This window comes from Anser anser (assembly GCF_964211835.1).
Source record: "Anser anser genome assembly, chromosome: 5".
Lineage (NCBI taxonomy): Eukaryota > Metazoa > Chordata > Aves > Anseriformes > Anatidae > Anser > Anser anser.
This window is the reverse complement of record NC_139725.1, coordinates 22276671-22304181: the sequence shown is the minus strand read 5'-3', so window position 1 is coordinate 22304181 and position 27511 is coordinate 22276671. Positions and strand designations below refer to the sequence as shown.

The 27511-nt window shown below is 39.2% G+C and overlaps 1 protein-coding gene across 9 annotated transcripts in view; it reads left to right on the top strand.

Annotated features, from left to right (window-relative positions):
- The window catches only part of AKAP6 (A-kinase anchoring protein 6), a 294067-nt gene that overhangs the window by 24954 nt on the left and 241602 nt on the right, over window positions 1–27511 (top strand). For 3 of the 9 annotated variants that reach the window (XM_083840104.1, XM_083840100.1, XM_083840102.1), the window contains exon 2: window positions 1600–1811. Coding sequence is in view for 5 of the 9 variants with exons in the window: in XM_083840093.1 (XP_083696219.1) it covers window positions 3633–3646 (14 nt within the window). In the remaining 4 variants the exon portion in view is untranslated. Of the gene's footprint in view, window positions 1–1599; window positions 1812–3060; window positions 3647–3821; window positions 4282–27511 lie in introns of those variants that run through there. The other 6 variants (XM_083840099.1, XM_083840098.1, XM_083840097.1 and 3 more) reach the window with 4 other exon arrangements.

The following is a 27511-nucleotide window of genomic DNA, read 5'->3' as shown; positions in this document are numbered from 1 at the left end:
GTTTTAATGACACCCCCTAACTTTCACGTCAATCCAGCCTAAATCATATTTCAGTAGTGTTGTCCTCTGCTAAACTGTGGGTTATAGCCTAAGGGACTTAAGAAAGCTCTTAAACAATCTAGAAATAAATCAACTATCACTCTTTCATGAGTAAAACTTTATTATGGGTCAATAAATGCAATTTGTTAGCGAGTTGACTTGAGAGTTTGATTTCTTGTGTTTGGACTGGCGTAGGATTAACGTTAAAAGAGTGTAAAAATGGGAACATACAGGGTGAAGAGATTTGGTGCTACTCAGGTTGAGATGTTTCCTTGTTTTGTGGTGAAGCTTTGAATTCAACCCATTAATCAAAAGATCTGAATGCTATCTTTTCTTTCGAAGTGGGTCAGAGGGTATAATTACTGCAAGTGGTTTCCTCTGAAATCAAAGACTGAAAAGAAATTTGTTTATAGACCGAAGTTTAATGGTGTTACGTGCTTCAGTCAGTGCCAGCTGTATTTATCGGCCACCTTCAGGACATTGAGGCTTCTTGGCCCAGGTTTGGCTGTTGTGTCGCTCTGGGCCTCAGCATATCGAGTGCATGGTGCCCAGCCTTTTGTGCGCTTTTCCGACCACGTAGAAGGGATTGTCGTGGCTGGGGAGAGGAGTTTTTGCCAGAAACTTTTCTCATCCAAGTAGAACTGGCGGGTAGCCAAAACCTGTCCTGGTTCTTCTTCGGTCGTGCATTTTAATTTCCAGACAGCTCCTCTTAATGCTTGCTCATAGCCTTTCCTCCTCCCAGCACCTCTATGGATGGGGGACGGGTGTGGGTTGCTGCCTCTGGAGGTGAGGCCGAAGGGCTCAGCCTCCCACTGCAGCCCCTGGGCAGGGTGCGAGGTGGCCCTGTCCCCGTGGTGGCCGCCCTGCCGTGCCTGGCAGGTGGGGATGCAGCAGAGCCCCGCCAGGCGCCTGGCTCGCCTGCAGCTTTCGGTCCCCCATGGGCTGTCTGCCTGATGGGCAGATGAAAGCCCGGCTACTCAGCATGCAGATGGGAGTGCGGGTCACCCTCCAGTTGAAAAATGATAAGGAGATTTTTACTTGGTTGGCTAGAAACTTCTTCACGCTCTTGTGAATAAAAAGCCTTTTTTTTTTTAAAAAAAAAAAAAAACAAACTCATTGTCATTCACCCAACAGTGCGATCGCTTTGAAGTACCGGGTGCTTTTTTCCCTGGCAACGAGATATTTTTTTTAAAATGACAGATTGGATGTAGGAGCAGGGGTGGGGCAGGGGGAAGATGCACACTTCTTAAAATACTGTAAAATAGCAATCGTCTGTACAGCCCTGCTGTTAAAATCAAACTACTGACTGTATCATTTAAGAGAGCCTTATTTAAAATAAAGAAATTTGACTGGTAAAATTTGTCCTTAAATCGCTACATACAATATTAAGTTTTAAATATGGGAATCACGTGTAGCTCGCAGATCTTCATTCGGTATCACCATGCTGGAATAATTTGTCGAAAACGTTGCTTGATAAAAGGCGTGTACTCGAACATGGACTCCCAGATCCGCGGCACAGTACTTTAACAGCCTGTTTGCGTTTTGTCTGTTTCTTTAAAGGGCTTCCGTATTGTCTCGGGCTCCCCTGGAAATGCAGTAAGGATTCGTCTCACATCCCGGTTGCCATGGCAACAGCAGCCTTTCCCATAATGAGCTGCATCATCTGAACTGATGTCACAGCATCATGCAGCAGGTCACACAAGGCACCTCCTAGTATTGCATCCTACAGATGTGCCGTAAACATCAAAAGAGGATGATTTGAACAGGACACGGTAAGTGCAAAATGCTGCGCTGGTCTTTAATTGCACCGTTATTTTTCCTGTTTTATGAGGTTTTCCTAATATGAGAATGTGTGGGTTTTGCCTTGTGAAAATCATGCCGAGAAAAGATGCTGCATGCCTAAATATTATTTTTCAGGCAGACAGGCTAAGACAAAGGCCTACAGAAAACGCACTTGGTCTGAATATTTAGACTTGTCTTTGAATTTGCAGTGTTACACTGAAGATTTGCAGAGAATATATTTTAATTTCACAATCCAATTGAAGTGTTTACAGTCTGATATGCTTAAATGAAAAGAATAGCTGTTTTCAGTTTTAATGCCGTAAAGGTAGCTTGTTCTTTTCCCTGTCTCTTTATTTAAGTATTTCTTGTATGTGTAGCTCTTCTCTTAACCTGCTATCTTTCGATACCATGAATATCACCTATTTATTTCCAGCGGCCTTCCATTACCAAAATAGTCCAGAAAATACTTCATTTATCAGTGCTGGTGACTGGCACTGTATTGATTTAAAACATGGTTCAGTACTATCCTATTTCTGTTAGTATCCTTAAAAAAGCAAAATGTTGATATGATTGTCAAACAATAACCAGGTGTTTTGAAAGTGCAGTAGCTATTAGCTTTTCTCCTGTTTGTCTTTCCATCTGTTTGTATAATGCTCTGTAATAAGAGTTTAGTGAATTTCAGATCTATTACTGGAAGGAAAGCAAGTCTTTTTTTTTTTTCTGCTGCAACTGCAGTAAAAGGTGCAGCCAAAGATTCAGACATTCTGAGGGCTTTTGCTATTCATAAAATAAGAATATGAATAATTATAAAGGCTTCCACCTTTAAGATGGGAAGAAAATGTATATCTTTCATGTTTAGCAAATTGGTTAGAAACATGTCTGTGACATTTAGCAACTCTTTACAGCGTACAGTATTTGTTTATTTTTGTATTGATGTCTAGCTTCTGGAGGCCAGGCTGATTTTTGCTTTAACTTAATCCTGCTGGATGGTATATAATGCTGTTAATTGTTTTTGCATGTTTAAAAGATAGTCTTTCAGCTGCTTGCTGTTAGAAGGAAAGAAAAGACCAGACACATGTCATTTTAATTGATCAATATGTCCACTAGGAATTAGGGAGTGGTCTCTGGCTCTGTTCTGCCTGTGTAGTTTATATTTGAAAAGTGCAGCAAGAAAAAAATAGCAACTACTAATCTTTTAGTGATGTCTTCATTTATTGTGGCTTTTAGTCCCTTATACTTTATCAAGTATGGAGTGCTAAATATAATGAGATCTGATTATTTTTCATAGGGATAGATATGGTCTTGTCTGGCACAAGCTGGAATGGAGCTCCTATATTTTAATCAGACAGACTGCTCTGCATCTCGTGCTATTTTCAGTGTGGTCTGGGTACATTAATTGCTTTTTTGTTTAATTTTCCTCCCGTACTGAAAAACACAAAGCAAATGCTTGTAAGTGAACATTAGAATGATGTTGCTTTATTTATCAGTGAGGTGTTCTACAATGTGAAAGCAGTGGTCTGCTGTGCTCTCATCAGGCAAACTCGGAAGGTATGAGTTAGCAAGAGGGAGGGCGGGACAGCTGATGGCACAATCACAGGTGTGGAGTGAGCTGGTGAGTAATGCATTGAGCTCCCAGCTTTAGGGAACATCACGGAGTCCTTAATAAGGGTTGAGCATGAGACATGCTGGGGTGACATATTATGCCATTATTGATATCGGTGGATTTTATATTACCACAAAACTTGACGTTTTTACCTTGTGGTAAACATTGAGGAAAACTTTTGACAGTATTCGTGAATAGATGATCTGCCATGAAGCCTCTGGGGTAGGTTGCCCCCTCCTTTTCCATAATGAAGAAAATTGTTGTTTTCCAAACATATATATTATATAAATATATAGTGTTTTATATTTTATAATATTTTATTTTATTATTATGTATATTATATAAATATATATTATATATAAAGTCCCTGTTACTCTTCCACTCCCTTCTCTCACAGTATTGTTTGCCCTGGGAAACACCTGCTAATAATGGAGCTGCAATGATATTATTAGTTTCTTGGTGAACATCTCAGCTGCTTCTGACTCCAGCTGAATGCCTTGATTAGAGGATGCCTCATTTTCATATGGGCCCAAGTATTTCACTGAGGTCTGTGTGGGAGGCTATGGAAGAGTGCAGAGTGATGAAGAGGGTCTTGCTATGAAGAGCCAACCTGATTGCCTGAGTCAGAGTATGACTGAACCCAGAAACAGTTCAGATGTAATACAGTTTCAGTTCCTGTTGAGGTATATTCATAATTGGAACAGTTCTGTGTGAGACTGCATTCAGCAGTAGGAAAGCTGTGTTGTTTTCAGTTTTGTTCAACGACTGGATTTATTGAATCATCCTTACTGAAGGTAAAACATTTTGAAAATGCAAGTATTCCTCCCCTGAATAGCTGAATTTGGACACTTGATGTGGTAAGCAGTTCTTTGCATATGCAGTTTCATACTGACAAGTGGCTGGAGATGGGCGTATACTCATGAACTGAAGGGATGTAACCCTTTAATCTTTGCTAAAGGATTTTATCATAGCATCAATAAAATGGTTCCTGCATAGGTTAGCACTGAATGTAGAGAGAAGCATTAGCTTGATTCCTCCCAAAACAGCTGTGGGAGCTGGTGGCAAAACCCAGCTCCAGCAATGGAAGTTGGTACACTTTTAACACTTCGTGGATTTGTTTTTACCAGCATACAGCGATGGAGAGTCTCTTGAGCAGGGATCAGAGCATGTCCTCAGTGGAGGGAAGCCTTCTTTCTTCTTTAAAGATGAGTTGAGGGAACCCTGTGCTCTAGTGTTTACCTTCTGTATGTGATGTAGCAGTAGAACAGCGGTGGGTCTGTGTCATCACAGTAGGTCTGGAATGGGGCTGTGCCCAGAAACTCATCCCTGGCAAGTCAAAGCAAATGAGTCCTCTTTATTGGAAGTGTTCAGGCATTGATTAGGACTGGTGGCCTTCCCAAATGCCAGTGAAATATTTCCTTAAAAGTTATTTTAGGAATTCAAAAGAAAAATAAATCCTTTACCGTGTCCTAGTTCTGTAAAAATTACTGCTGTGTCATGGAAGAAAAACAGCATTTTGGGCTTGACTTGTTTTTGTGATGGGGTTGTGTGTGATTTTTTTTTTGAATGCTTTTTTTCCCCTCTACTAGCTTCTGGGGGAGGTTCAGCTGGTCAGAATGGAACAAAAAAAAAATAAGATGCTATGTTTGTGTTTGGAAATATATTTTTATTTTGCTTTTCAAGTATGGCCTATACTATGTAGTGAAGTAAGTGTATGTAGACTGAGACATTGCACTCATGTTACTGGGATAAAGCTAAATGATAAATTAGTTTCAAGATGATCCTTTAGCCATCTTTGCATTCATGTGTGTCTGAATATTAATATTTTGGTGGATAAGCGGGGAGAAAAGTGCTTTCTGCTTGGCCCTTTTGCTGGAGGGAGCCATGCATTAAGGCAGATTCTAGCAGCAGAAAATAAAAATTGTATATGCTGCCCCTATCTTAAAGGCTCCCTGTCTGTTGAGTGGGCTCCTATGTTGTTACACCTTTCTCTTATGTAAAAGGCATGTGGGGCATTTTCTTCCCCATGTTCAGTTTTATATCTACTGTTTTCTATTGACTTCAAAATAAAAGCACCTAACTGCCCTTCACTTCTGTCACATGAAGTGTAAAAGCACTTAAATCCATTAACTGGCTTGGTATGGTCATAGTGGTTTTAACTACGTCAGCGGTGTTATGCTAGTGATATGTATAGTATATAGGAAGGGTCCTCTCCAAAATTTTTGAGTACCAAAATGTGTGTTCCTGAAGCAAAATTTCCTTCATTCCTGAAATGTCTCCAGCAAAGCTTTGCTTCGTGAGGAAAAGGGAAGGGGGAGAAAGATAAAACTACCGACCCACGGATAGCTTTTCCCTTCCTGTTCCACGGCTGAAGCACGCGTTTCTAATACCTAGAGTCGGGTACTCTGAATCCCAGCAAGGCTGACTCAGCTTTGCATCCCTCCAAGGTCAAAAAAATCGGTTCTGTGCAGTTTACAATGTCTGGCACTTCCAAGCGAGACATTTAAAGCCAGAAATCCTCTCTGCTCTGTGTGAACTCTCAATTCTCACGGCACGTGTCAGATATGGGCTTGCCCTGGCCAGCTTGGCTAAAATGCCATCTTCTCCTGCTGTTTGTCCAGTATTCAGTCCTTGTGCCAGTCAACAAGGAACTCTCTTGTCTGGTGAGTGAACGTCTTTAAAGCTCCTAGAAATTAAGACACTTTTAAAATGTAAGTGAAATGTTCTCCAGCCTGTGGGGTAATAATTGTGTCCTATGGAAAGCAGTGCCTTCAAAGCCAAGGGTGGAGGACGAATCCTATGGATTGTAATGACACCGTCCTTCCTTTGTCAGCTCTGTGGCTTTTAGAACTGTTAAGAGCAGCCAGGGCAGGTAGTCGGCTCTCCAGATGACTGTTTTGGGGTGAGGCACTACAAAACGCAGTGTGAGGGGAACCACAGGACCCCCTGTGTGGCAGCTGGACTTCGGTGAAGCTGAGCACAGACCCAGAAACGCTGGTGCACTAATGGTGCTGCAAGTCAACTTTTTTACACACAGCAAGCATACTAAGCATATAGCCGAAATAGCTACCACTTAAAAATGTGCTCCGTCTCTTTGGCAAAGAGATCTTTCACCTGAGAGTGAATTCTAGGAGGAAATAGCTCCATGAAATAGATTTCTCGGCCCCCATGGTACAGTGTCCTGGGGGAGCTGGCACACTTAAAAAAGACAGCCTTTGTTAGCCTTAGGTTGTACTAAAAGAGGGCCTGGCTTTCAGGTGAGGAAGTGCTCAACTGCAACGACTAGTTCTGTTTTCAGTCTAACTGTAAATCTATTACGATTGTAATGATTGTCTTGTAAACGGGATATTGTCATAGTTTCAGGATTAAGATGCAGACATGAATTAGCTTCACGAACTGTCAGAGAATTATATTAATTGCATTCTAGCTTGGTGTATGGATAAAATAAAGGAGGCATGTATCTGGATAGAAAGCAAGTTTTTTGTTTTCCTCTTTGCTGTGACTTTTTGGTATGGTTCATCCATCCCCGCCTACTCTTTTTTTTTTTTTTGCTGTGTCATTTTCATAGCATTTTCTCATCGGGTTAAAAACTTCTATCCAAGTCATTTCGTCAGTATTAAAATTCACTCCACCTCCATAACGCCTCCTTGTACATTACATTAGACTTGCATTTCTCATTTTCAGCTTCCGCTCAATTCTATTGCCTATTGACTTGATCTGTATCTTACTTGCTATTTCAGCTTTCTGTTCCTGAATGTTAATCCTGAAATTGCTCTTATTCCCAGCTGTCTTTTTTTAATATTCCCTCAGGGGGAAAAAAATGCATTTCCTCTGGACTGTCACTGTATAACTTTTCATAAACTATTTTTTAGAGAGAGCTTATGGGACTTTGGGTGTATTACTATGTTTTAAAATAACAAAACAATTCAGATAGCTGCACCAAAATTTGAATAGGACCTTTATAGTGCTAGGGGCTATGCATACATATTATATATATAGAAGAAATTGTGATCCCTTTCCTGAGTAGATTGCATTAATTTTTAGTTTAAACGGAGAGAATGTGTTTTTGTGATTTTTACAGATGAGGAATTTGTACTCTCGGGGATATGTAACTTCCCCGAGTTTCTTGGAAAACCTTTGCTAGACCTGGGAGAAGCAGCTATTTTTCTTATTTCTAGTGCAGCTCTTCAAACAGAAGAATCTTTTATCTCTGTCTTTGCACTTTCTTGTTTGTGTTTCTGATTTCTGTGGGTTGACTTTTTTTTCTTTTTGCTTGTTTTTGCTTTTCCAGTTAAATGTCCTGGATAAGACTAGCCCACATTGGAGATGCAGAAGAGCTCAAGGGACTTGAGACAATAATTGCTACCTGATCTAAATTAGGATGCATCTTAACATGGTTAGCTTGGGGACGTTCTAGTCTTTCAAAAGCAGAGAACCTGCTTGCCAGTCATTTTAGGCAAACAGCTTACTGTTTCAAACCAAGTAAATAATAAAAACTTACCCCTTTGTTCCTGGAAGCCGGAGCTTCCTATGCTTAGTTAGCAACAGAGAAGAAAAAGTTCTGCACACTGCTTATTTAAAATAAACGTAGAGCACTTGTTTTACAAGTTGTAAAATAGTGTTTCCTTTGTCCAACTAGATAAGTGCTTGTCCTCTGTTTGACAGGTTGCTGTGGTAGACTACTGCCAAGGGAGTAAGTAAAAATATTTCAACAAAATAGATATTAAAGTCTAAGACAGCCAAATACCTGCTTAGTGAAATGTTAGGTTCGTTAGGTAGGAAGTTGGAACGTAAGGAGCAATGTTTGGTTTGCATTGCAAAGTGCAATGTTAGGTGCTTGTAACTGAGCCCCCTTAAAAAGAAGGCTGAACAGGCAACTTGTATCGTTTGTCCTTTCAATAAACAATTACAGATTTCTGACAGGTATTTGTTAAGGACTGATAGAATTTGTACTGAATACAAACCCAAAACAAAGCCAGGTATTGCCTGAGAGCTGGGTAAGATGGTTTTTAATTTGATATTGCAAGATGAGCCTTCAGGAAACTCAAAATATTAGTTAGCAGTGACAAAAGTAGAGAGAGACTTTTTTCAACACTTTGTTTTCATCATGGAGAGCTGCACTTCAAAGCTGGGTGCTACTGACAGAATGTTTTCAAACGAGGATATCCTTCAAAGCTGTTTAATGTGGCTACTCTAGGCTGCTTACAATTTTTAAGTGTGTTAGATCGTGTTTAGAAACAGCTATTCCTGCTGAGGAGGCCAATTCCCTGGCCAGGGCACTTCTGTACCAAGAAGTATGTATCCTTCTTGCACTCCAATCTGCACTGCTGGTCTCCCAAAACATAAATCTTATGAGAACGATAAATTGGATTTTGATTGCCACACACAAACAAACCTACAACGAACTGATAGCTTCAGGTAGAAACGGTTGCTATCTGTCAGATTTCAGCATGTCTAGGGGGTGTTGCTGAGGCAGTGACACAGCAGATAAGAAAGTTGCCATTTTAAGGGTCAGTTGTTAAAATATGCAGGGTATTATATTTTATAGGTCCTTAATGTGCCATCTAGTCTTGTTCCTTCTCAAAACTTAGTATTAGTATTTTACTTATTAGTAAATTATTATTATTAGTCTTAGTATTTTACTAGGTCATTAACAATAACACCCCAGTTTAGTTTTTGCTGACCTCATGAGTTGATAACCTGGAAAACAAATTAGGGGACTTTCATTTTTTTTTGCATCTGGAGAAGGGGAGTCCAAATATGCTCTGTGCATGACGTAGGAACAGAGGTATATCAGCAGCAGTGATGACTATTCTTCTAGAAGGAAACAATTTTAACCCTACAAGTGCTTGGCACCTGCTTATGACGTAATAGTTTTTTTTTTTTAGGTAACCCTTTAAATTAACTGAGAGGCTTGTTTCTGGTTTTCTGTGAATTATGCAGATCGCTTTGTTTTACTCAGTTTCATCGTGTTATTTTGAATTAGATTGGGTCTCCAGTTTAACTTGTTGGTCTCATATATGTGATCCTTTATTGTAACTTGTAAAGTCACTTTGATCAAATGGGATAAATCCCCCTTAAATTCCTATTGTTCCCTCTTACATTTAAAGGGGCGATATGGAGAAAGGAGAAAGATGTTAGCAAGTTGAAGCTCTATGTAGTGAGTTATGTTGAACCCTAGTACTAGATTAATGTTGGGGTGAGCTAAAGATCTCAGATGCTCTCCCTTCTGTACTTTTAATGAAAATGTACTGAAACTGGTATGAGGACTTGCTTGATTTGAATTTTAATGTAAGGTGGCATACAATAACAGCTGGTTGGAGAAGCAGTGTTAACGAGAAATGCAGGCTTGAGCAGCAAGCATCCTGTGGTACTGGAAGCAGACCTGGAGTCTCTTTCTGGCTCTGATAGTGAATGTGCCCCTTGCAAATTGTTTCTGAACCCGTGCCTCCTGTTCTTCACCTGCTGAATGGACGTAGTGATACTGATCGCCTTTGTAAAGCACTCTGCAAATGCTGGATGACACTACACACATGTGCATATTTAATTTGACCGTATACATGTAGTGAGGCAAGACAGCAGCAGATGCCAGCCAGAATGGCCCAAGGGAACGTTGGCAAAGAGCAGGCAGATGTGGGTGCTGAAAGTAAAATGTGAAAATCTAAAGGAAGGAATCTAGCTTTTGGGATTTTTATCCTGGGATAAAGGATTGCACAGGAGAAGACTTACCAAAAGTCAGTCTGCTGATTTTGGCAACACAAAAATTACTTATTGTAAGTAGTGTTTGTCGAACAGTTAACCCCGCTTAATGAAAATATAAGCCTAATTCCACAATTAAGTTTGAAAAGACTAGGCATGTATCTCCACTGTCTGAGTTTAAGTGATTTCTATATTAACAGAGAGGTAGCAGCACCTTCTCTGAAAATCTCGAGGCCATACACACATATTTTTTTGCTACAAAAGTAAATTAGTTCTTTTTGGGGAAGAAGGGAGATCCACCAGGCTTTTCCATGCTCTTGAAGGGCTTCTTTCCGTAATCAGAGCTTGAGAAGAATTATTGCATAAAAAGCTGTCTTCTCAGTTCTCAGCCATTGCTGACTCATTAAAATGCCTATCGCTGATCTGCATGAAGCCCTTTTTGTCTAGGTTATTTTTGGTCACAGAACAAACAACCCAAAACAGCTTATGACTGATGGATGTGCATTAACCTGAGTTGTACAATGCACTGGGCTACCATCTGTTCCAAATTAGGCTGACCAGTGTTCTGGAGACAGCTCTCTTTCCAGTCTAATAAATATGTATTTATTTACAGAAACCAGATTAGCTGTAACCATCAAGTGAGCTAAGGATGTTAAGTTTCAATTCGTGTGCCAATAGGTCAAGGAAGAGCAACATGACAAGAAAGGCATTTCAAGAGTGGTAAAAAGTAATAGTAGACCCCATGGTTGACCTGTATTGTTTATAATTCATTCTGTTTAGTCTTCCTTGGCCTGTGTACTGGCATGCAGCTTTGATTCACGTATTCATCTTTTTAAAAAAAAAAAAATCTAAGGGTGTGTGTAATATATAAATAAAGCAAGGTAATATAGTCTCAGCACCTAAAATTAGTATTAGAGAAGTGTTTAACAGCGCTTTTTTCTTAAGCTTTGTTTGAATGGCTTTTAAATCGAACTGTGTTTCTCAGTGTTCTCGTTGGGTGCTAATTGTTGCTGCAGTGTGAAAGTTTTTTTTGTAGCATTTTTGCAAACCAATGTCTTATGGTTATAACTAATCCCTAACAAGTTCAGACTCTGGGCAGTCAAACTAATCAAGTGTGTAAAGATGAATTACAATTCTGAGAAACGTTCTTTGATTTGTCTGGTGTTTTCATTGTTATGGGAGAACCACAGTGAAGGTAGAGTTGTTCACAACCTCAGCAAACCCTGAGTCTGTGAAGGGGTATTTCCCACTCCACACCCAATCTGTGAGCTTCTGAAAGTGAAACTTTGATAGCATTTGGAACCAGGAAATATGCTGGTATGGGGAGGGCTCTGATTTTTATTTTTTTTAACAATATTTTCTTAGACTGGAGAAAGCCTCAGGGATTATAATTAGCCTGTCTTGGGCTGATTAGCATTTGGTACTTGAAGATTGCTGGATCAGCAAAATAGCATATCCTGACAGCCTAGTGGAAGGAAGTCCAAGATTCCCCTCCTCCCTGCAGGGAGCCAGGACAAGAATCATTTTGGTAGATTAAACCCATAAGAAGTAATGATCTATGCCTAGAATCCTTAAAGGTGGTTATCTCCTGAGCCAGGATGCACAGTGCTTTTTCCCCAGCCTTTCAAAGCGTTTTACTGAAAGTGAGGGAAAATATGACCTGTGCTACAAGACTCTATTAAAGCCTTCCTCTTCTTATTTGTGGTTCGTAACTACTAACTGCATGATAACCAAAGCTTAGCCTTTTTATTAAAGCCAAAAGTGAACATCTTTGTCTACAATTTAAATTTCACACAGAAATGTACTGATGATTAAAAGGCCAAATGAAAATGGATTTTCTGCTATTGTTTAGTTCTGTGTTCAGACAAATTGTAAACAAGCACTTAGTTTTAAATACATGTGTTTTACGTATAATTTAGTAAATGAGTTTATATTTGCTAAAATGGAAATGCAACAGTGCTCAACAAAGCCTAGTGAATGAGTGGGTAAATGGAATGCTTGTCATAGAAATGGTTCAAATTTCCTTCCAAAAAGTGTTTCAAGAAATCCTGAAATATCTTCACATGGAATTTGTACTTAAAAATACTTAGTAATACACTGTTCCTATGTTATTGTTTATGTCAGTGAAACCTCTGTGAATCGTTGCATTACTTGTAATCAGGTCACTCCCAAGTTGGTTAAACTTCAGCAACAGTTTGCTGCAGTTTGTCTGCAGCATTTTAAGTCTCTTCCAAGATGTATCTTTCAAATACCACAGATCAAACTTAGATTCAAATAGGTTGAAATAGGCACTGCTTCAATAATGAACTTTGGTTCAGTGACTCTTTAGAGGATATGTAAAAATGTAGATGTAGCTCAATTTATCATCAATTTGATATAAATCTTCATGTTTCATAGAATCATAGAATGGTTTGGGTTGAAAGGGACCGTAAAGACCCTCTGCTTCCATTCCCCCTGCCATGGGCAGGACACCTCCCACCAGACCAGGTTGCCCAAAGCCCCATCCACCCTGACCTTGAACAACCCCAGAGATGGGGCCTCGCCACCCCCTGAGTAAATAATTTCTTCCTAATATCTAACCTAAACTTACCCTTTTTCAGTTTAAAACCATTACTCCTTGTCCTATCACTATGCTCCCTGACAAAGAGCCCCCCCCGGCTTTTTTGTAGACCCCTTTAGGTACTGGAAGGCCGCTATAAGGCTCTGGGGAGGCCTTCCCTTCTCCAGGCTGAACAACCCCAACTCCCTCAACCTCTTTTGATAGGAGAAGTGCTCCAGCCCTCTGATCATCCTCGAGGCCCTCCTCTGGCCTTGTTCTAGTATGCCACTGAAACTTGCCTCAGGTGTTTAGTTCTTGGTGCAGATCTAACTCTGTTCCTGCTGACTTCTCGCGTTTCACTTAAAATGGAAAGATAAGCCTGCGGGTCTTATCCAAGGGTTATTGGAGTCATTAATGAGTGTCAGGCCCGGAATCTGTTCATGTTGTGGGGATGGTAATCTTTTTATTTTCCCTTAGGAAAGTGTCATGTGGTAAAGTGAATGAGCGGAAGCAGAATCCTTGGAAGGGGAAAAACATTTTGAAATGCATGTGCCTCATGTGAGGTTCAAAGGTTTGAGAAAGGGCTGGGTTGCCATAAAGATCTGGGAATAAACTTGCTCCTCTGTTTTCTGCCAAAAACCAAAAATGCTCTTGGTATCATCTGTGAAGTCCAGGTTGCTGCTGTAGTGTTCTGGAGTGCTAGAGTATTTCTTATGTGCTAGAAAACTGGTTAAGAACTGAGCACCGGTAATATTACACAGCTGGGTTTTAAATTCATTTTTCAAGAAGTCAACCTAAATTCTTTGCCAAAATTTTATGAAATTTGGAATATTTTATCCTGGCTGAATTTTTGAAACATTTTGAAACAACACTTTCAGGAATGTGCAAAGAGCTTTAGAGATGGATGACTTTATTTTCTGGAAGGCCAAGTAAGATTTCTGTGGTTTGGAAGTGAGATTCAAAAATTCATTGATTTTTCTTTTTTTTTTTTTTTTCATAGAAGGGATAGTCTGCTTGATATCGTTTTGCTCTTATTTGAAATGTGAAAGATTTCTAATACCAAATACCAGAATTTTCTTGTACAGGAAACCAAGTTTCACATCAGTTGCTAGTGAGTTCTTTTGAGTTAAAGCTTGATTACAAACCTAAAATGTGAATTTACAGGAATTATATATGATAGCCTCTGAGAACAAAGTCTTATTTAATGACAAAGTGGGACAACGGTGGCAAAATAAGTGGGTGGTAAAAGCACTAGTCCTAAGCTGCACAGTTCTATCTGCTAAGGTAGTTCAGCCCAACTTTGAATGCGCCTAGCAGTAGGTCCAGTAGATGTTCGATACTTTTGTAGACCCTAAGAGCAAATAAGCTGAACACAGTATTTGTGATCTGTTTTGGTACTGGTTTTATATTGCTATGGTTATTGGTGTTGTTATTCTGAACACTGTTGGAAAGAGAGACTCGGCAGATTAAGTCATGCAAGGATGCACACAGAAGTCCCAAGTATCTCCTCCCTGCTCCCAAACACAGTGTGTGTGTGTCTGAGCGCAGGCCTGCAAAGGAACAACCCACACTGTCAGGTGTGTGAGAGGATATTCACGGTCTGTGATGTGAGCTCCTGTGTGATCTTTAACAACAGCCCTATTAGGTAGCTGCTCTATCAGTTATTGACAGGTCAGATATTATTATTACTTTTTTTAAATAAGGTTGTCTCCAAAAATTTGTTGCAAACATGAATACCCTGACAGCAAAGGAACTTGTGCTCTTTCAGAGACGCAGGGAATTTTAGCTTTGAGTCCATCTGATTTGTCATGTGTTTCCAATAGTCTGTGAGAAAGTTGCATTGTGTATACAAAGAAATAGGACCCAAAGGAACGTGTGACCTTTCCTATGAGTACAGAAGCCAGTTTCTTGAAGAAGGGACTTGTGACATCCTTCCTAGCTGTGACAGTGGATGGTAGCTTCCAAGTCCCTCTGTTAATGCAGGAGCCAGGGGATGAAATGTCTCCTCTGACACGAGTTCTTTCCTGGCTCTGCCTTGAAGAGAAGTCTGCCGTGTAACGTTGCTTGTTCTAGTGGTTACCAAAAAGATTTCTCTTCAGTGATTCTTGCTGAACACAGGAGTCGGTGCCTTCTGGGTGCTTGGACGGGCAGGGCAGGGGGCTTGAGGCAAACCCTGTGCTGGGGCACATGGGCACCCTGCTGCCCAACACAACACAGAGGGGTGGCTGGGGGCAACCCAGCTGGTGAGGGTTATAAAGAGAAGGGAAAAGGAAGAAAGTTTGGTAAGAGAGAGCTCAAGTAAAAGAGAGGGGAATTGGGTTGCTGCCGGCCGAAGGGGCTTGCTGTGGGCTGTAAGAGGCCGAGGGAGAATGAGTTAACAGCTGATACCACCAGGCCACAAGTTAACTGCTGCTCAAAGACTCCACAGGCTCCGACTTCCATTCGGCTCCTGTCAAAATAACGTGAAATTGCAAATTCCTCTGTGGCCATCTAATGGGTATGATGCACTATTTCCAGTCGTATTGGGAATAAACCTAAGAAGTTTAAAGTACAATATGCAACAAAATATATCTAATGGCATTATCCAGTATGGTTACAGCATGCAGAAAATGAATCAGCAGCGATTTAAGAACATAATAATAAATTTAACTTCAGCTAAGTAAGCTCATTTTTTAAATCCTTGGAGACTCTGCAGGATGTTTTAATGGGTCTTTTGTGATGTGGATATTTCCTCAGTTTAAAAACTGGACTAAGTAGGTTCATTTTGCATAACTTAGAAAGGAGCCTTCATACGGTAATGATTTTAGGTCACTGCTAAACTACACCAGATGTGGATGAATGGTTTAAGAGTGAAATGCTGCATATCCTATTACAAAGCTTTTTAGGCCTATATATATAAGCTTGCAATTAATACTAAGTCTTTAATACATAGTTATATATCAAAAAAACAAAAACAAAAAACAACTGTGCTTCCACCACAGTTCCCATTGATTTGAGGGATCCTTTGAAGCTAGTCATTGAGAAAATAAATTGTTGGAGTCATCTGTAATTAGGAGTAAGTTAATCAGCATATCACTGCCACCCAGAAAGATATTGTACTCTCCCTTTGTGCTATACAGATTAACAGAGAACCATACTGCAACTGTAAATGAAACCTATTTGCTGGGTGGAAAGAAGGAAATGGTGTGATGTAGAAAGCTGCTAAATAAGGAATGTTCTCTCTGAAATACCCTCGGTAGCCTTTAAGATCTGAACAGCTCTTAGCTAAAAGGATGACGTTATTAACTTTTTCAAAATCTCTGGAAGTCAACTTTCCATTGTCTGAAATAACAAAAAACAACAAAAGGTAATTTAGCAACTTTTCATCTTGTCAATATTTGATAAAATTTAAAGGTAGATGTGACATGTTTAAAATGATTAGGGTCACAAACTCAAGTAATGCCGCAAATGAGGATGCGTTTGGTACCTTGTCCTCTGTTCTTCACTTCTTTTAGACCTGTTTCGCAGTCAAAAATACTACACAAACTCTGACAATGATGGATCCTCCACTGAATTTTATGGGGGTGTTCAGTCAATTAACTAATGAATATTTAATGGTGGAGAAAATACATGCAATAAATTTTGCCTATATTTCAGTGCTTTGCTATAGATGAATAAGCCGAAATATAAGTAGATAAATACGGAAACAGATAAAACAATTAAATTCCATGTATCTACAGAACCTTTATCTTTGATTAATTGTTATCAGTGATTCTGTACATATCATGAAACAATAGATTTGTACTGTAGTTATTCCAGCATCAGTATTCAGAGAAAGATCTTTCTTAAAGACCTGCACTGTGATTTTTAAAATGAACTGAAAAAATGTTTTTTTCTGGCTTTGCAAGAACCAAAATATTAAATGTAAAGAATAGACTGTTTGGATCTGCAAAACCACAAACTACTAATACAAATTGTTGTGTTATTTTCTGAAAATAATAGCAACTTCCTTCTGGCATGGAGCTCAATTTAATCAATGCTGACTTTGCATCCTTTATTAGGAACTTTTTTTCCTGGACTATTAGATCACTTTACTGAGTGATGATCTACTTAATAAACCCAAATATAGTAATACGCTTAATAAACCCAAACATAATAAAAGTAGTTTTTAAACAGCCATTGAAGATATAAATTAAAATTTTGTCATAGAAGACGTGTGTGTGAAATTGAGATTCAAATTTTGTTTTATATCTAGAGTGTACAGGTTAGGCATACATTTCTCAGCAAATTTTGTATGCAAATAGGCAAGTGCTTTTCTCTGGGGAATAATCCATTTTCTTCAATAGCTTGAAACTTACTCTTGTTGGTGAGATATCAGAGAGGATGTATATTGACCTAGTACCATAAGTCACTAATAAAACTATCCAAAGACCTATCCATAGTAAGACCTAGGTTTTTTTTCAATGCATTTGTGTGCCAGAATTTAAAGATCCTTATTCCTTCAGAGGTAAAAATAATTGCTTGGAACTAGACTGAAAAAAACTGTTTCCCATTAATTAAACTTTCTTATGACAAAGTTTATTGCAACTTGTTCATTAACAGGTATGTACCACAGCTAAATCATCTCAGCACATTTTATATAATTTCGTTTTTTCCTTTCAGAAATATGAGATGGAAGTGATTATCATATTTTTTTCTTATGATATCGATAGAAAATTATATTTCTGTTGAATTTCCTGCCTTGAAATCATTCTGATTTTTTTAAAACAATATTTACTTTCACATATATATGAAATCACTAGGAATGATTGTGCTATAAAGCATCATAATAGTTGGTCAAAGTGATAAGAAAATGGTCAAAAAAAGTTGAATATTTTATTTTGCTGTAGAGATTTTCCTTGTTTCAAAATTTTCCCATCTTTCAGAAACAGATTCTGAAAGATATTTTGGAGGGCTCACACAAAAGCTTAATCTACTTTATTCAGAGAAATGTAGGTACAGAGTTAATACCACGTTTTGGCATTTCTGATCAGTCTTGTTCCCTAGTACACTGGCTTACAGTTAAAAGTTTATTTATAAATGTTAAAGAGCAAGGGAGAGTGATTTGCAGTTTGTCTTATTTTCTGACTTCTGAGAGAAATTTCTGGTCAGCGATGAAGAGACTAAAAATTCTGACAATTCAGGGGTCAATAGATGATACGTTAAGTGACATGAAAGTAGCAAAAACTGTATAACACTGGCCATGTATCTACAATCCCTTTCACTCAAATTTTCTAATCTTTTAGAAAAAATATCTCCCTCATTCAGAACCATCTATGTTTCTAGGAGTAAAGGTTTTCAGAATAAAACATTTCCAGACTATAAAAATCAGCAGTAATAGTAAAATTGAAAAAGTGGTCATGTTGGTAGTCATTCCTGTCTCTTTCACTGATAGCTTTTTTATTCTGTCATTGCATTTTTATTTTGCAAACTTAAGTGACAAATTGAAGTGCAGCTAAAAATTAATAGCTTTGAAGTCTGCAACTTTAATGTATGCAAAAAGATGCTGGTCTTTTCAAGCTATTTGGTATCAAAATAATCAGTCTTCTCAAAAGGGGAAAAAAAATCCTATGGATGATATGTGGATTAGCCTAAATATTTTTTTTGGGCCTCGAAACAATCAGAGATGTGATTTTCTGGGAAGTTTTGTCCTACTTTGCTATCTATTTACATTTTTCTGCTTTTGGAAATTCTGAAGTACTATGGGAGCTCATTCATGTGGCATTTCTGACCTATCTCATATGAAGAATAAAATACTAGAAGATAATTTCACTTCTCGTGTCTGCTATCTATTGGTTCTGTGAGATTTGCTACCATCATAAATTTCTTATGTCAATGAAACCCCTTACCTTAGGAAATACTGTGGTGGCTACTGAGTGTAAGAAGGATTGTTTCTAATTTTATGCTCTCTTGAGATTTAGGTGAGACAGTGGCATTCACCAAACTTTAATTCTGCTAAGATGTAAGTAGCAGGTGTAACTTCTGAATGATTGGAATTTATCTTGCAGCTGCCTGCTTTATTTTTGTTTTCACCACCATCACCTTTCATTCAGAGTACCCTTGGTTTAATTCCATGAAGTAAGAAGTAATGGCTGCTGCTCAGTGAATGAGTTGGGACTGGCACAAAATGCATTACAGTCTGGAATTAGAACCACTGATAATTGAGCTAGCAATCTAAATCTGTACAAGTCACTTACCTCTTGATGACTTCCATTACTGTCAATAGAATTAATGCAGGTTTCAGTGCATTGTTTTTTATGGAGGTCTTAAAGAGCTAATTCCTTTAGGAATGTTGGAGAACTGGATCAGTAGGGAGGGTCCTTTAATAGCTTGCTCCTAAATTATACAAATCTTCAGCTTCTTGCAAAACTGACATTCTGAAAGCTCCAAGCAGGGCAATATTCAAGCTGTGGCTGGTTAGAGCTTGGATAACGTGGCTTGGGCTAAAATATGTGTTGTATGTTTGTGCATATTTTTAAAAGATGCACATCTGTGAGTATCAGGGTATAAATAAGTAAAGTTAGAATAATGCTCCATGGTTCCTAAAACCTGGAATGCATATTTGTAAGAGTCCCAGGACAAGTCTGGCACTGGCATTTTTATAATGAAATGCAATATAGAAACCCTGAAATAACATTAAGTGGACTTAATAGGTTTGCACTATATAATATGGTGAGCTCAGGCCGCTAAAGCAGTAATGCTGTGTTAGCGGAGTACTCTACTTAAGGCAATAAATTAATCTATCAATGGGACTTATTACTAGGGGAATATGGCTACTTTTGGAGTAATCAAACTCACGAGCTTGAGGATGTGCAGCATGGGCGATTGGAGTGTCCACCTCATACATAACCAGATGTGGTGGTGCCTGCAAGAAACTAAAGTAATGACAAAAAACAATCTTGAAAACAGTGACTAATTGCTTTAAGTGAAAATTCACCGTATAAGAATTTACACTGTATTCTATTGGAAAAGAGGAATTTTCAGTTGCAGAGGACAAGGTTATCATAGCACAAGCTGATAGAAAACTTATATGAAACCCCAGTGAATGCACCTATGCATACATATATATACACGTAACATGGAAAGTTCTGGTGTACTAAAAATTTTTCCTTATTTAAAAATCTTTGCTCGATGAATCAGTTCATTCTGCTTTGAGAACATCTCTTCCCCCCTTCTCATAGAGGGGTGACAATGCTTCGCTTCACCACCTGCAGTTTGGTCACTGGCAGATGGGAAATGGGGCAAACTCTCTCAGAAGCCATATGTTTGCTCCTGGTGGGGAGCCGAAGGAAGAAAGGATTGATTTTAATCCTTATTACTGCCAGAGCAGCAGTGTGGAAGGCCATGGATTTCTCTTAGGACCTTGAAAATTAATTGTAATTAAGGTAGAAAGTGAATTGGAGGTGTGATACAATAGCATAACCCTGTCCTATTTCACCACGGTGGGTACTTTCTGCTGCTGCCTGTTTGCTGCCAAGCAGGTGCTTCAGCATTTCCCTGGGTTGCTGTTTCCTCAGCTGTTGTCAGCATTGCCTTTTCTCCTCTCCCTCTCCTTACTGCGATAAACGGCAAGGTGGTTTGCTACATCTTCCTGCAGTACCCACTCAGCTGCAGCCCAGCCCTGGCTGCTGTGCTGCTCCAGGAGCTGGTTTGACTTGTTGGCTGTTCTCTTTGTAGCTCCTGCAGCAGCTTGCCTCTAGCCATTTTTCTTTTCTCAAAGCGCTCTTGTTCCTGTTGCCGACACGCTTGGTCCTGTAGGCACATCTTGTTTGGGCTGGAGCGGGGTTTTGTGAAAAGCAATGTAACAGAACTTTCTTATTCTGTCTGGAAGCGGAGGAGAAATTCTGCCCTGTGATTTTACTGTGCTCCAGCAAAGAGGAAATGCTGGCTCTTTATTTACCTGAGATGTAGGCTTGGACTCTGCTCAGAAACTGCTGGAACCAGTTTGACCACAGAACAGGATAAGAGATGATAAATGGAAATCACGAACGGCTATGCTGGCAGCAGGGCAGGGACCCTGCAGTAGCTAGAAACCATCCTGCTGGTAACTGAGGCAGCAGTTGCACTGTGTGACCAAAATGTCACTTTCTGTGAGTTCCAGACTGGAAAAGGATAGAGGCTTTTCAGGAGTCTCCTTTGAAGTGTTCCGTATTGTCTGGTGACTTATACAGAGATTAATCCATAGGAAGTTTTGTGAGTTTAACAAAAAGCACTAGGAACCAGAGATGAATGGTTCTGTCATATCCTTTCAACATGCGATGGTGTTGTAGGCCTGCAGTACTTGAAAAGTTACTGATCACTGTTTGCGTATATGATTACTCTGAAAAGTTCCTGATTTGAATAGTGGCATAGGTGATAGTGGCCTTAATACTTAGGGTCTTTCTGAAAACTCCTCCGTGCTGGTGTTGATTTTAGAAAGCACGTGTACTGAATGCGCAAGCATGTATACCTGTATTTGTACCTTCTGCTTTGCTTGTGCTACTTTTTGCATGTGGTTCTCCCTAACAGCAGCAGTTTCTGCACCTAATGCCTTTCCAGCTTCAATTCTGTCTTGAACGTCTGAAAGTTGAGAGTGGAAAGCCATAATTCTCCAGGCTCTAATTTCATCAACAAAATGAGGTTATAATAAAAGCAGGATTTGCTTTCCATTATTATTTAACTAGTAATGTACCTACCTGTTTCTTAACTTGCTGCAGTAATTAATGCCTTCTAATTTTTCTCCCTGTTACTGTATTCCTCAAATATTCTCAGCCATGGCTCTGTCAGCACAGTGGGTATGGGCGCCAGCCCCAGATACCTCTCTTAACTTGTTAGTGGAGCGTGGTGAAGTACTAACTTCAGTAAGAAAGGTTTGTGTTGAACAGAAGGTATGTTTGGATAACAGCAGTATAAAAGCCAAAATTAACTCTCACTGAAAACTGTTTTTAAAAGGGAATGTGTTCTTTATCTCAAGCTTTATTTATTTAATTCTTCCTATTTCCCTCTACTGTAGCTGTGTTCGTATTAGCATTTACAGGAACATTGGCGTAGAGCAGCCGCTAGCATTTTAATCAGTGATATCTATGTGCTATTTACACTAGTGCAGCAAAAGTGGTGAAAATGCTGACAGCATATGCATGTTTCTGGTCATGTTCAATAGCTACGTGTGCAGAGATGGTGATCCCAGAATGCTTTTTCTATGCTTAAACTATGCTGGAAACCTATTATGTTCAAATTGCAGGCTGGATACCACCCAGAGCAGTGGTCTCTGACTCATCAAAAGAGTCAAGTGCTAAGAAACCACTGAAGATGGTGGTGTGTGCAGGCTTGGATTTGTAGCTAAAGCTATGATGCAGAACAGAGAACCAGGTATATATGAATATTCTGATGAGATTGGAAGACAAAAAATCACCACTAAGACTAGGAAATGAGATCCAGGTAGTTCTCAACTCTACCAGGAGAAGTACTGGCAGCATTGTAATCCCAGGAGCATGGTGCGTGTTTGTCACTGCAATTTTAGCTAGGAATGGGGTATGACTGGGAACAAGGTCCAGGTAGGAACAAAGTTCAGTGTGTTTCTCTTGCATCTTTAAAGACAAGCTTGAACTAGTTCTGCAAGTGGAGCAAATCAGTGTGCCTCTATTAACCTAATTGTTTCTGAGGATCAACCTCAAAGGGGGTTATGGTTTTTTTTGAGCTTACTCCTTTTCTTCCACTCTGAAGTCTCCCTCACTCTCTTGTATGTTTAGTTTGTAGTTTTGCAAAAAAAATAGATAAAAAGCCTAGTCATTTAACTCATCCAGTGGCTATCTGGTGATTGTGCGGAGTAGGAGTAGCCAGGTCGCAGCAACATACTTAACATGTTGAAAATATTGCAGATATGTAAGTTGTGCCCATTCAAACAAAAATACAATCTATAAGAAAAATTAAGATGTTGACCTGTACAAGACCTGTTTACTTGTGCCTGGATGGTCACATGAAGATATAAAATCATTTATATATATGTATGAAGGCTGACTTTTCTGGTTATCTGTGTGAAGTGGTGTATAAAACCTTGATGAAAGTTCATCATTTTGACATGAAGTTTTCCAGATGGATAAATGCCTCAGACTAAACTTTCTCTGGATTTTTTTTTTCGAGGACGGGGGGAGGAAACAGCCTTTTTGAAAAAATGAAATCCTTGTGAAAGAAAATAGATTTTTTTCTAGTGCTAATAATAATAGATAATTTCTTTTAAATGTTTTAGCATCTTTAAAAATATTTGAAAACAATACTTAAGCGTGAAAAAGTAAGAACGTGATATTGCAGGAGGCTTCTTATGCCATGGGTGTGTTTTTGCTTCCATAATTGGTCAGGCAGTATGGTCTTGTCGGTGAAATTTAAGAGTTAGTTACACTTTGCCATGCATTGCTCCTTGAAATTCCCAAGGCTAATTCTTGCGCTCAGCACTGAAATGAGAGCAGGAATGTAGTTTCTTATGTTTTGATGATCCCTTTGCAGTTGTGAAAATAACAAAGAGGAAAAAGCGTCTCACAAAAAGCACAAGATTTCTTGTATCACAAAACAGCATTCTAACCTCAGACTGCGTGCTTCTTGATGGAACATTCAATTCCCTAAGAATTTCTTTTTTATGCAAGTATTTAAGCCCAAAATTATTGGTTTATTTTTGTTGAAGTAAAAACCCTTTTATCATTACAGGTTGTATAACTTCCCCCCAAACCACTCTCCATAGAAAATACAGCTGAAATAGTTCCTGTGGTTTATTTCATTCTCTACCTCCAACCAATTTCCAAAATTCAGATCCATTAAACATTAGACAAGCATGATATGTGCAGATATCCTGTAACTCTTCTGTAGACTTAGCACCAATATCAGTGTTGCAAAAAAGCTGCTTATATAATTAAATATCTTCCTTTCCCTTTTCAGAAGGCAGACCTTCCAAAGGCTTTCTTGCTTTCAGAAATAAGTGATTAATTAGAAAATCAATGAGAATAGCAATTGTCATAAATAGTACTTAGTAGAATTAAACTAATACTGTTTTTTTTGTCTGTGATTTTAGATTTGATGAGAAAAGGAAACTCTGTGCTGAAGATTTGATACAAATACTTGGTTATTATTCTAATAGCTGAATTTCATGCCCTCCTGCCGTAAACATTTTGCGCTTTTCCATAAACTTGTTTGGTTAGAGTTCATAAGTAAGGACAAGGATATACCATCAGGTTAGAGCTGTTTGTCAGCTGGGCTGTTATCATCCTTTTTGCACGTGCCCTTACAGACTGTTCTATTTGTGGAGCAGGCTGAGTTGCTTTATTTCACAAACAACAGGTGAAGCGCACATGTATGTATGGGCAAGTTTGTGACATATCACCTTCATTTTTTTGTAAGAAAACAAAAAGGTCTTTTTTTTGGTGGAGTTTTCCTATGAAAATCTGAATGCATTTTTCTTCTGCCTGCCTTTTCCTGCCTTTCAAGTTCTGTTGAAATATTAGGTATTGAAACAAACTTGAAATGCTCCAGTGAAGTTTGGTTAAACACATTCAGAGAAGTGGTCCTGCTTTTAAGAATTACGCTGTGCCTAAGAGAACCCATGGTGAGGATCTGTTCCCTTCTTTGTAATGCTGAAGTTGGCAGAGAATTTCTTTGCCTACCACCTGTTATTTATCTAATTGGTATTACAATGTAGTGTTCTAGTTCCAGTACCCTTACAGAAGTCTTTTACCGCCGCGCCACCCCCCCCCCCCCCCCATATCAATTCATTAGTTAATCTTGATTGTTTGGTAACTGCTCATAAAATGAACTATCCTTATCGCCTTGAATTCAAGTTGTGTGTATGCAGGTTTCTTGTCCTGAATTTCATTTTGATGGAGATAATTTATATGCAAGCAGCTTATAGTTGTAAAGATAAGGTGCAGTTTCATCAGAGAATGACCTATTTGTGTATGAAGCCAAATGTTGCCAGTTTGAGGATTTGTTTTTTTTTTCTTCATTGGTGTGTTGCCTATGTGCTATGGTAGCCCACAATTTCTTGCCTGATAGGAGTATGTTTCAAAGAAAGCAAGCTAAGGCTTTTAAGAGGTTCAGTTGTGTTTGTGTGAGCAAAATTTACCAGCTATGTGAAGTCTGCTATGTTTTCTCCTTAAAGCTTTACTGCAAACATAGACCAGTGTGATGCTGGTTTTGTGTATATTGGAAAGCACTTACGAAAAGTTTTGTCAAAGCTATGTTAGTCAGTCTTCTGTTAATCTAAACAAACAGATTTGTCTTTGTATTTGTACTTGGAAAAAAAAATTGGCATCTCTTAACCTGTTTTATATATACAAACACAAAGTTAATGCTTGCAAACTGTTTGCATATATGATTCTCTTCTTCTCTTCCTATCTTTGCAATATGCCCCATTGCTCCTACCACTTGCATAATATATCTGTTACTCAGAAGCAAGATCCCTGGCAGGGTGTGCTCCGTTCTGGCACACTGTGGCCTCACGCTCAGCTGGTGTTTCCATTAATTTAGAAAAAGCATCCCTATTTCAGAGAGCATTCTGAAACCCAGGAATAGGAGGAACACAAACTCCTACCTGGCCATCACAGCTGGCTAACAAGACTGAGGACCAACACCATGTGTTATTACTTCGGGGACTTGCAGGGTTGCTCTCTCCATCCCAATGTCCAGCTGTTTCCACCCTGCTCGCTGCAGATCTTTGCCTGTGGGCAGCCTGTCCCTGAGGTACGGTGGGGCATGGCAGAGCAGTTAAAGCTGCCCTTCTGTGCAATTGTGGTCTCTTTTCCTTCTCCCTCTGAAGTTCCATCTCTCCCAAACAGTGACTCCTGTGGTTCTTCGTCTGCAGCTGGAGGCAGCTGACAGCTGGGTTTTTAGCCTTATCAGAAGGGAGCTTTCTGAGCAATGCCTGGCCCTGCTTCCAAGTTGCCTGCTAGCACTATTTCCTGTACAGATTTTTCCCCGACAAATGACTGTCACCTTTGCTCTGGCCCATGCAGGGTATCTTGCATATACTGTCAAAGGACAGCTGTTTGCTTTGCATCGGGGTTTTCTTACGTGCTTCGCTTTATTGAAGCTGAAACTGCAGGACAGTCCACAGAAGTAGCGAGCCAGGCAGTTGTTGCAGTTTCTTTTTAGAGTTAAAGCAGCTACGTTATTTTGCCTAGAGCCTCCTAAAAACTTCACTGCTTGAGAAATTGGCCTAAGCTTTTAAAATTACTTATTTTTCCCTTGTTTGTGTTTGTGGCCATCATGATTCTATTCAGAAAGAAAGAATTGTTCCTTCCACTGAAGAGCATCTGCACCGCACACTACTCACCTCTGTTTAGCCTTTTGGCTATTGCATTTTTACTGGTGTTTTTAAAAGGTTAAAAAAAGCATACAACAAAATAATAAACAAAAAAACACCATCACCACAAAAAACACACACCAAAAAAAGAAAATACTAGCAGACTGCCTACACCCCTGGATACTCCTCTTATAAACAAAAAGCCAGTGATTTTAAAACAAAATAATCCCCATCAGATATGTATTGTTATGATACTTCTACAGGATAAACGAATAGTTGAACAAGAAACACTAATTAAGTGAAAGGAGCAGAGATTACAAAGCAGATGCTTTTTACAGGTGGCGAGAACAGGCTAAAGAAGGCAGTGCTTCAGCTCAGAGGCATGCTAATGCTTGTGGAGAGGCATGCACAGTTCGGGTAGATATGACCATGGTTGAGGGTAGCAGTAGGAGGGTTTTCAGAAGCCAAAATGTATGTACTTTTTTGAACAGGGTAGTAGCAAAATGTACAAAATTTTACAGCATTATTTTCTTTGTGTCACACTGAAGTGTCTTTGCTTAGATTTTTTCTTAACTTTTATTAGTCGTAATGCTACAGTGTGCTTCTGGGTATGGAAAGAGTTGTGGAGACTGACAGAGGCAGGATGATGGGAAATGTGAAGTTGCTGGACCACCTGATAATATACAGGGAGAGAAGTAAATGAGTATTAAAAACTTTGAATAGCTGTGAAATTTCTAATGTTTATCTTGATCTACACTTCTTCTAGAGCAGCAAAGCAGGAGAATGGGAGAGTATAAGAGAACAGGACAATATTGCTCAAGGTTGCTAAGTAACTTCAAAAGCCTTCCTGCCCTCTAGAATTGATAATCTCAAATTCCAGGGGCACAGAGGCTTAAAATATATTTGGAGTCCAGCATGTTGAGCAAGGAGCTGCTTAAACAAAACTTCCAAAGCAAAAACTGTGACAAAATTAAAGCTGTAATTTAAACGTGACCTCAAACTCCTTCCTTTAGCTCAGACGTAGATGTCTCCTCAGAGAGTCATGACTTTGCATTGAACTATTATTTTTTCTGTCATGGAATAAGAGGTGATCACTTCTTCACACCATGTGCAGATAATCACACTGGATGACTGGTTGGAATCAGTTTCCCAGGAAAATGTTCTAAGTATGAAGCTGTAAGAAGTGAGCTAAAAGATTTCATGATGCCATCTCTATTGTTTTTTTTTTCTTTAATATAAATTGAACCTTGGGAACAAAATATAAGTCAGTCTCCTGTGGGTTCTTTAAACTTTAGGTTGAAGAGTTGTTCCTGTGCTTCATATTGCTCAGTGTGTATTCGGTTATTACAGCCAGATGGAACAGCTCGAGAGAAGGAGCTCAGATTGCAAGCCAGTCACCAGAGGATAAGCTATCTAGTGGGAGATCTGCCTTCATGCTCCTTCCCCACTATGGACATCTAAATCTCAGTTCCCAAGAAAGCAACTTCTATCACCTTTTGTAAATTCAAGCTTTGATTAAAATAGTCCTCATTCAGCCTCTGAAATTTTGGACCACATACATCTACTG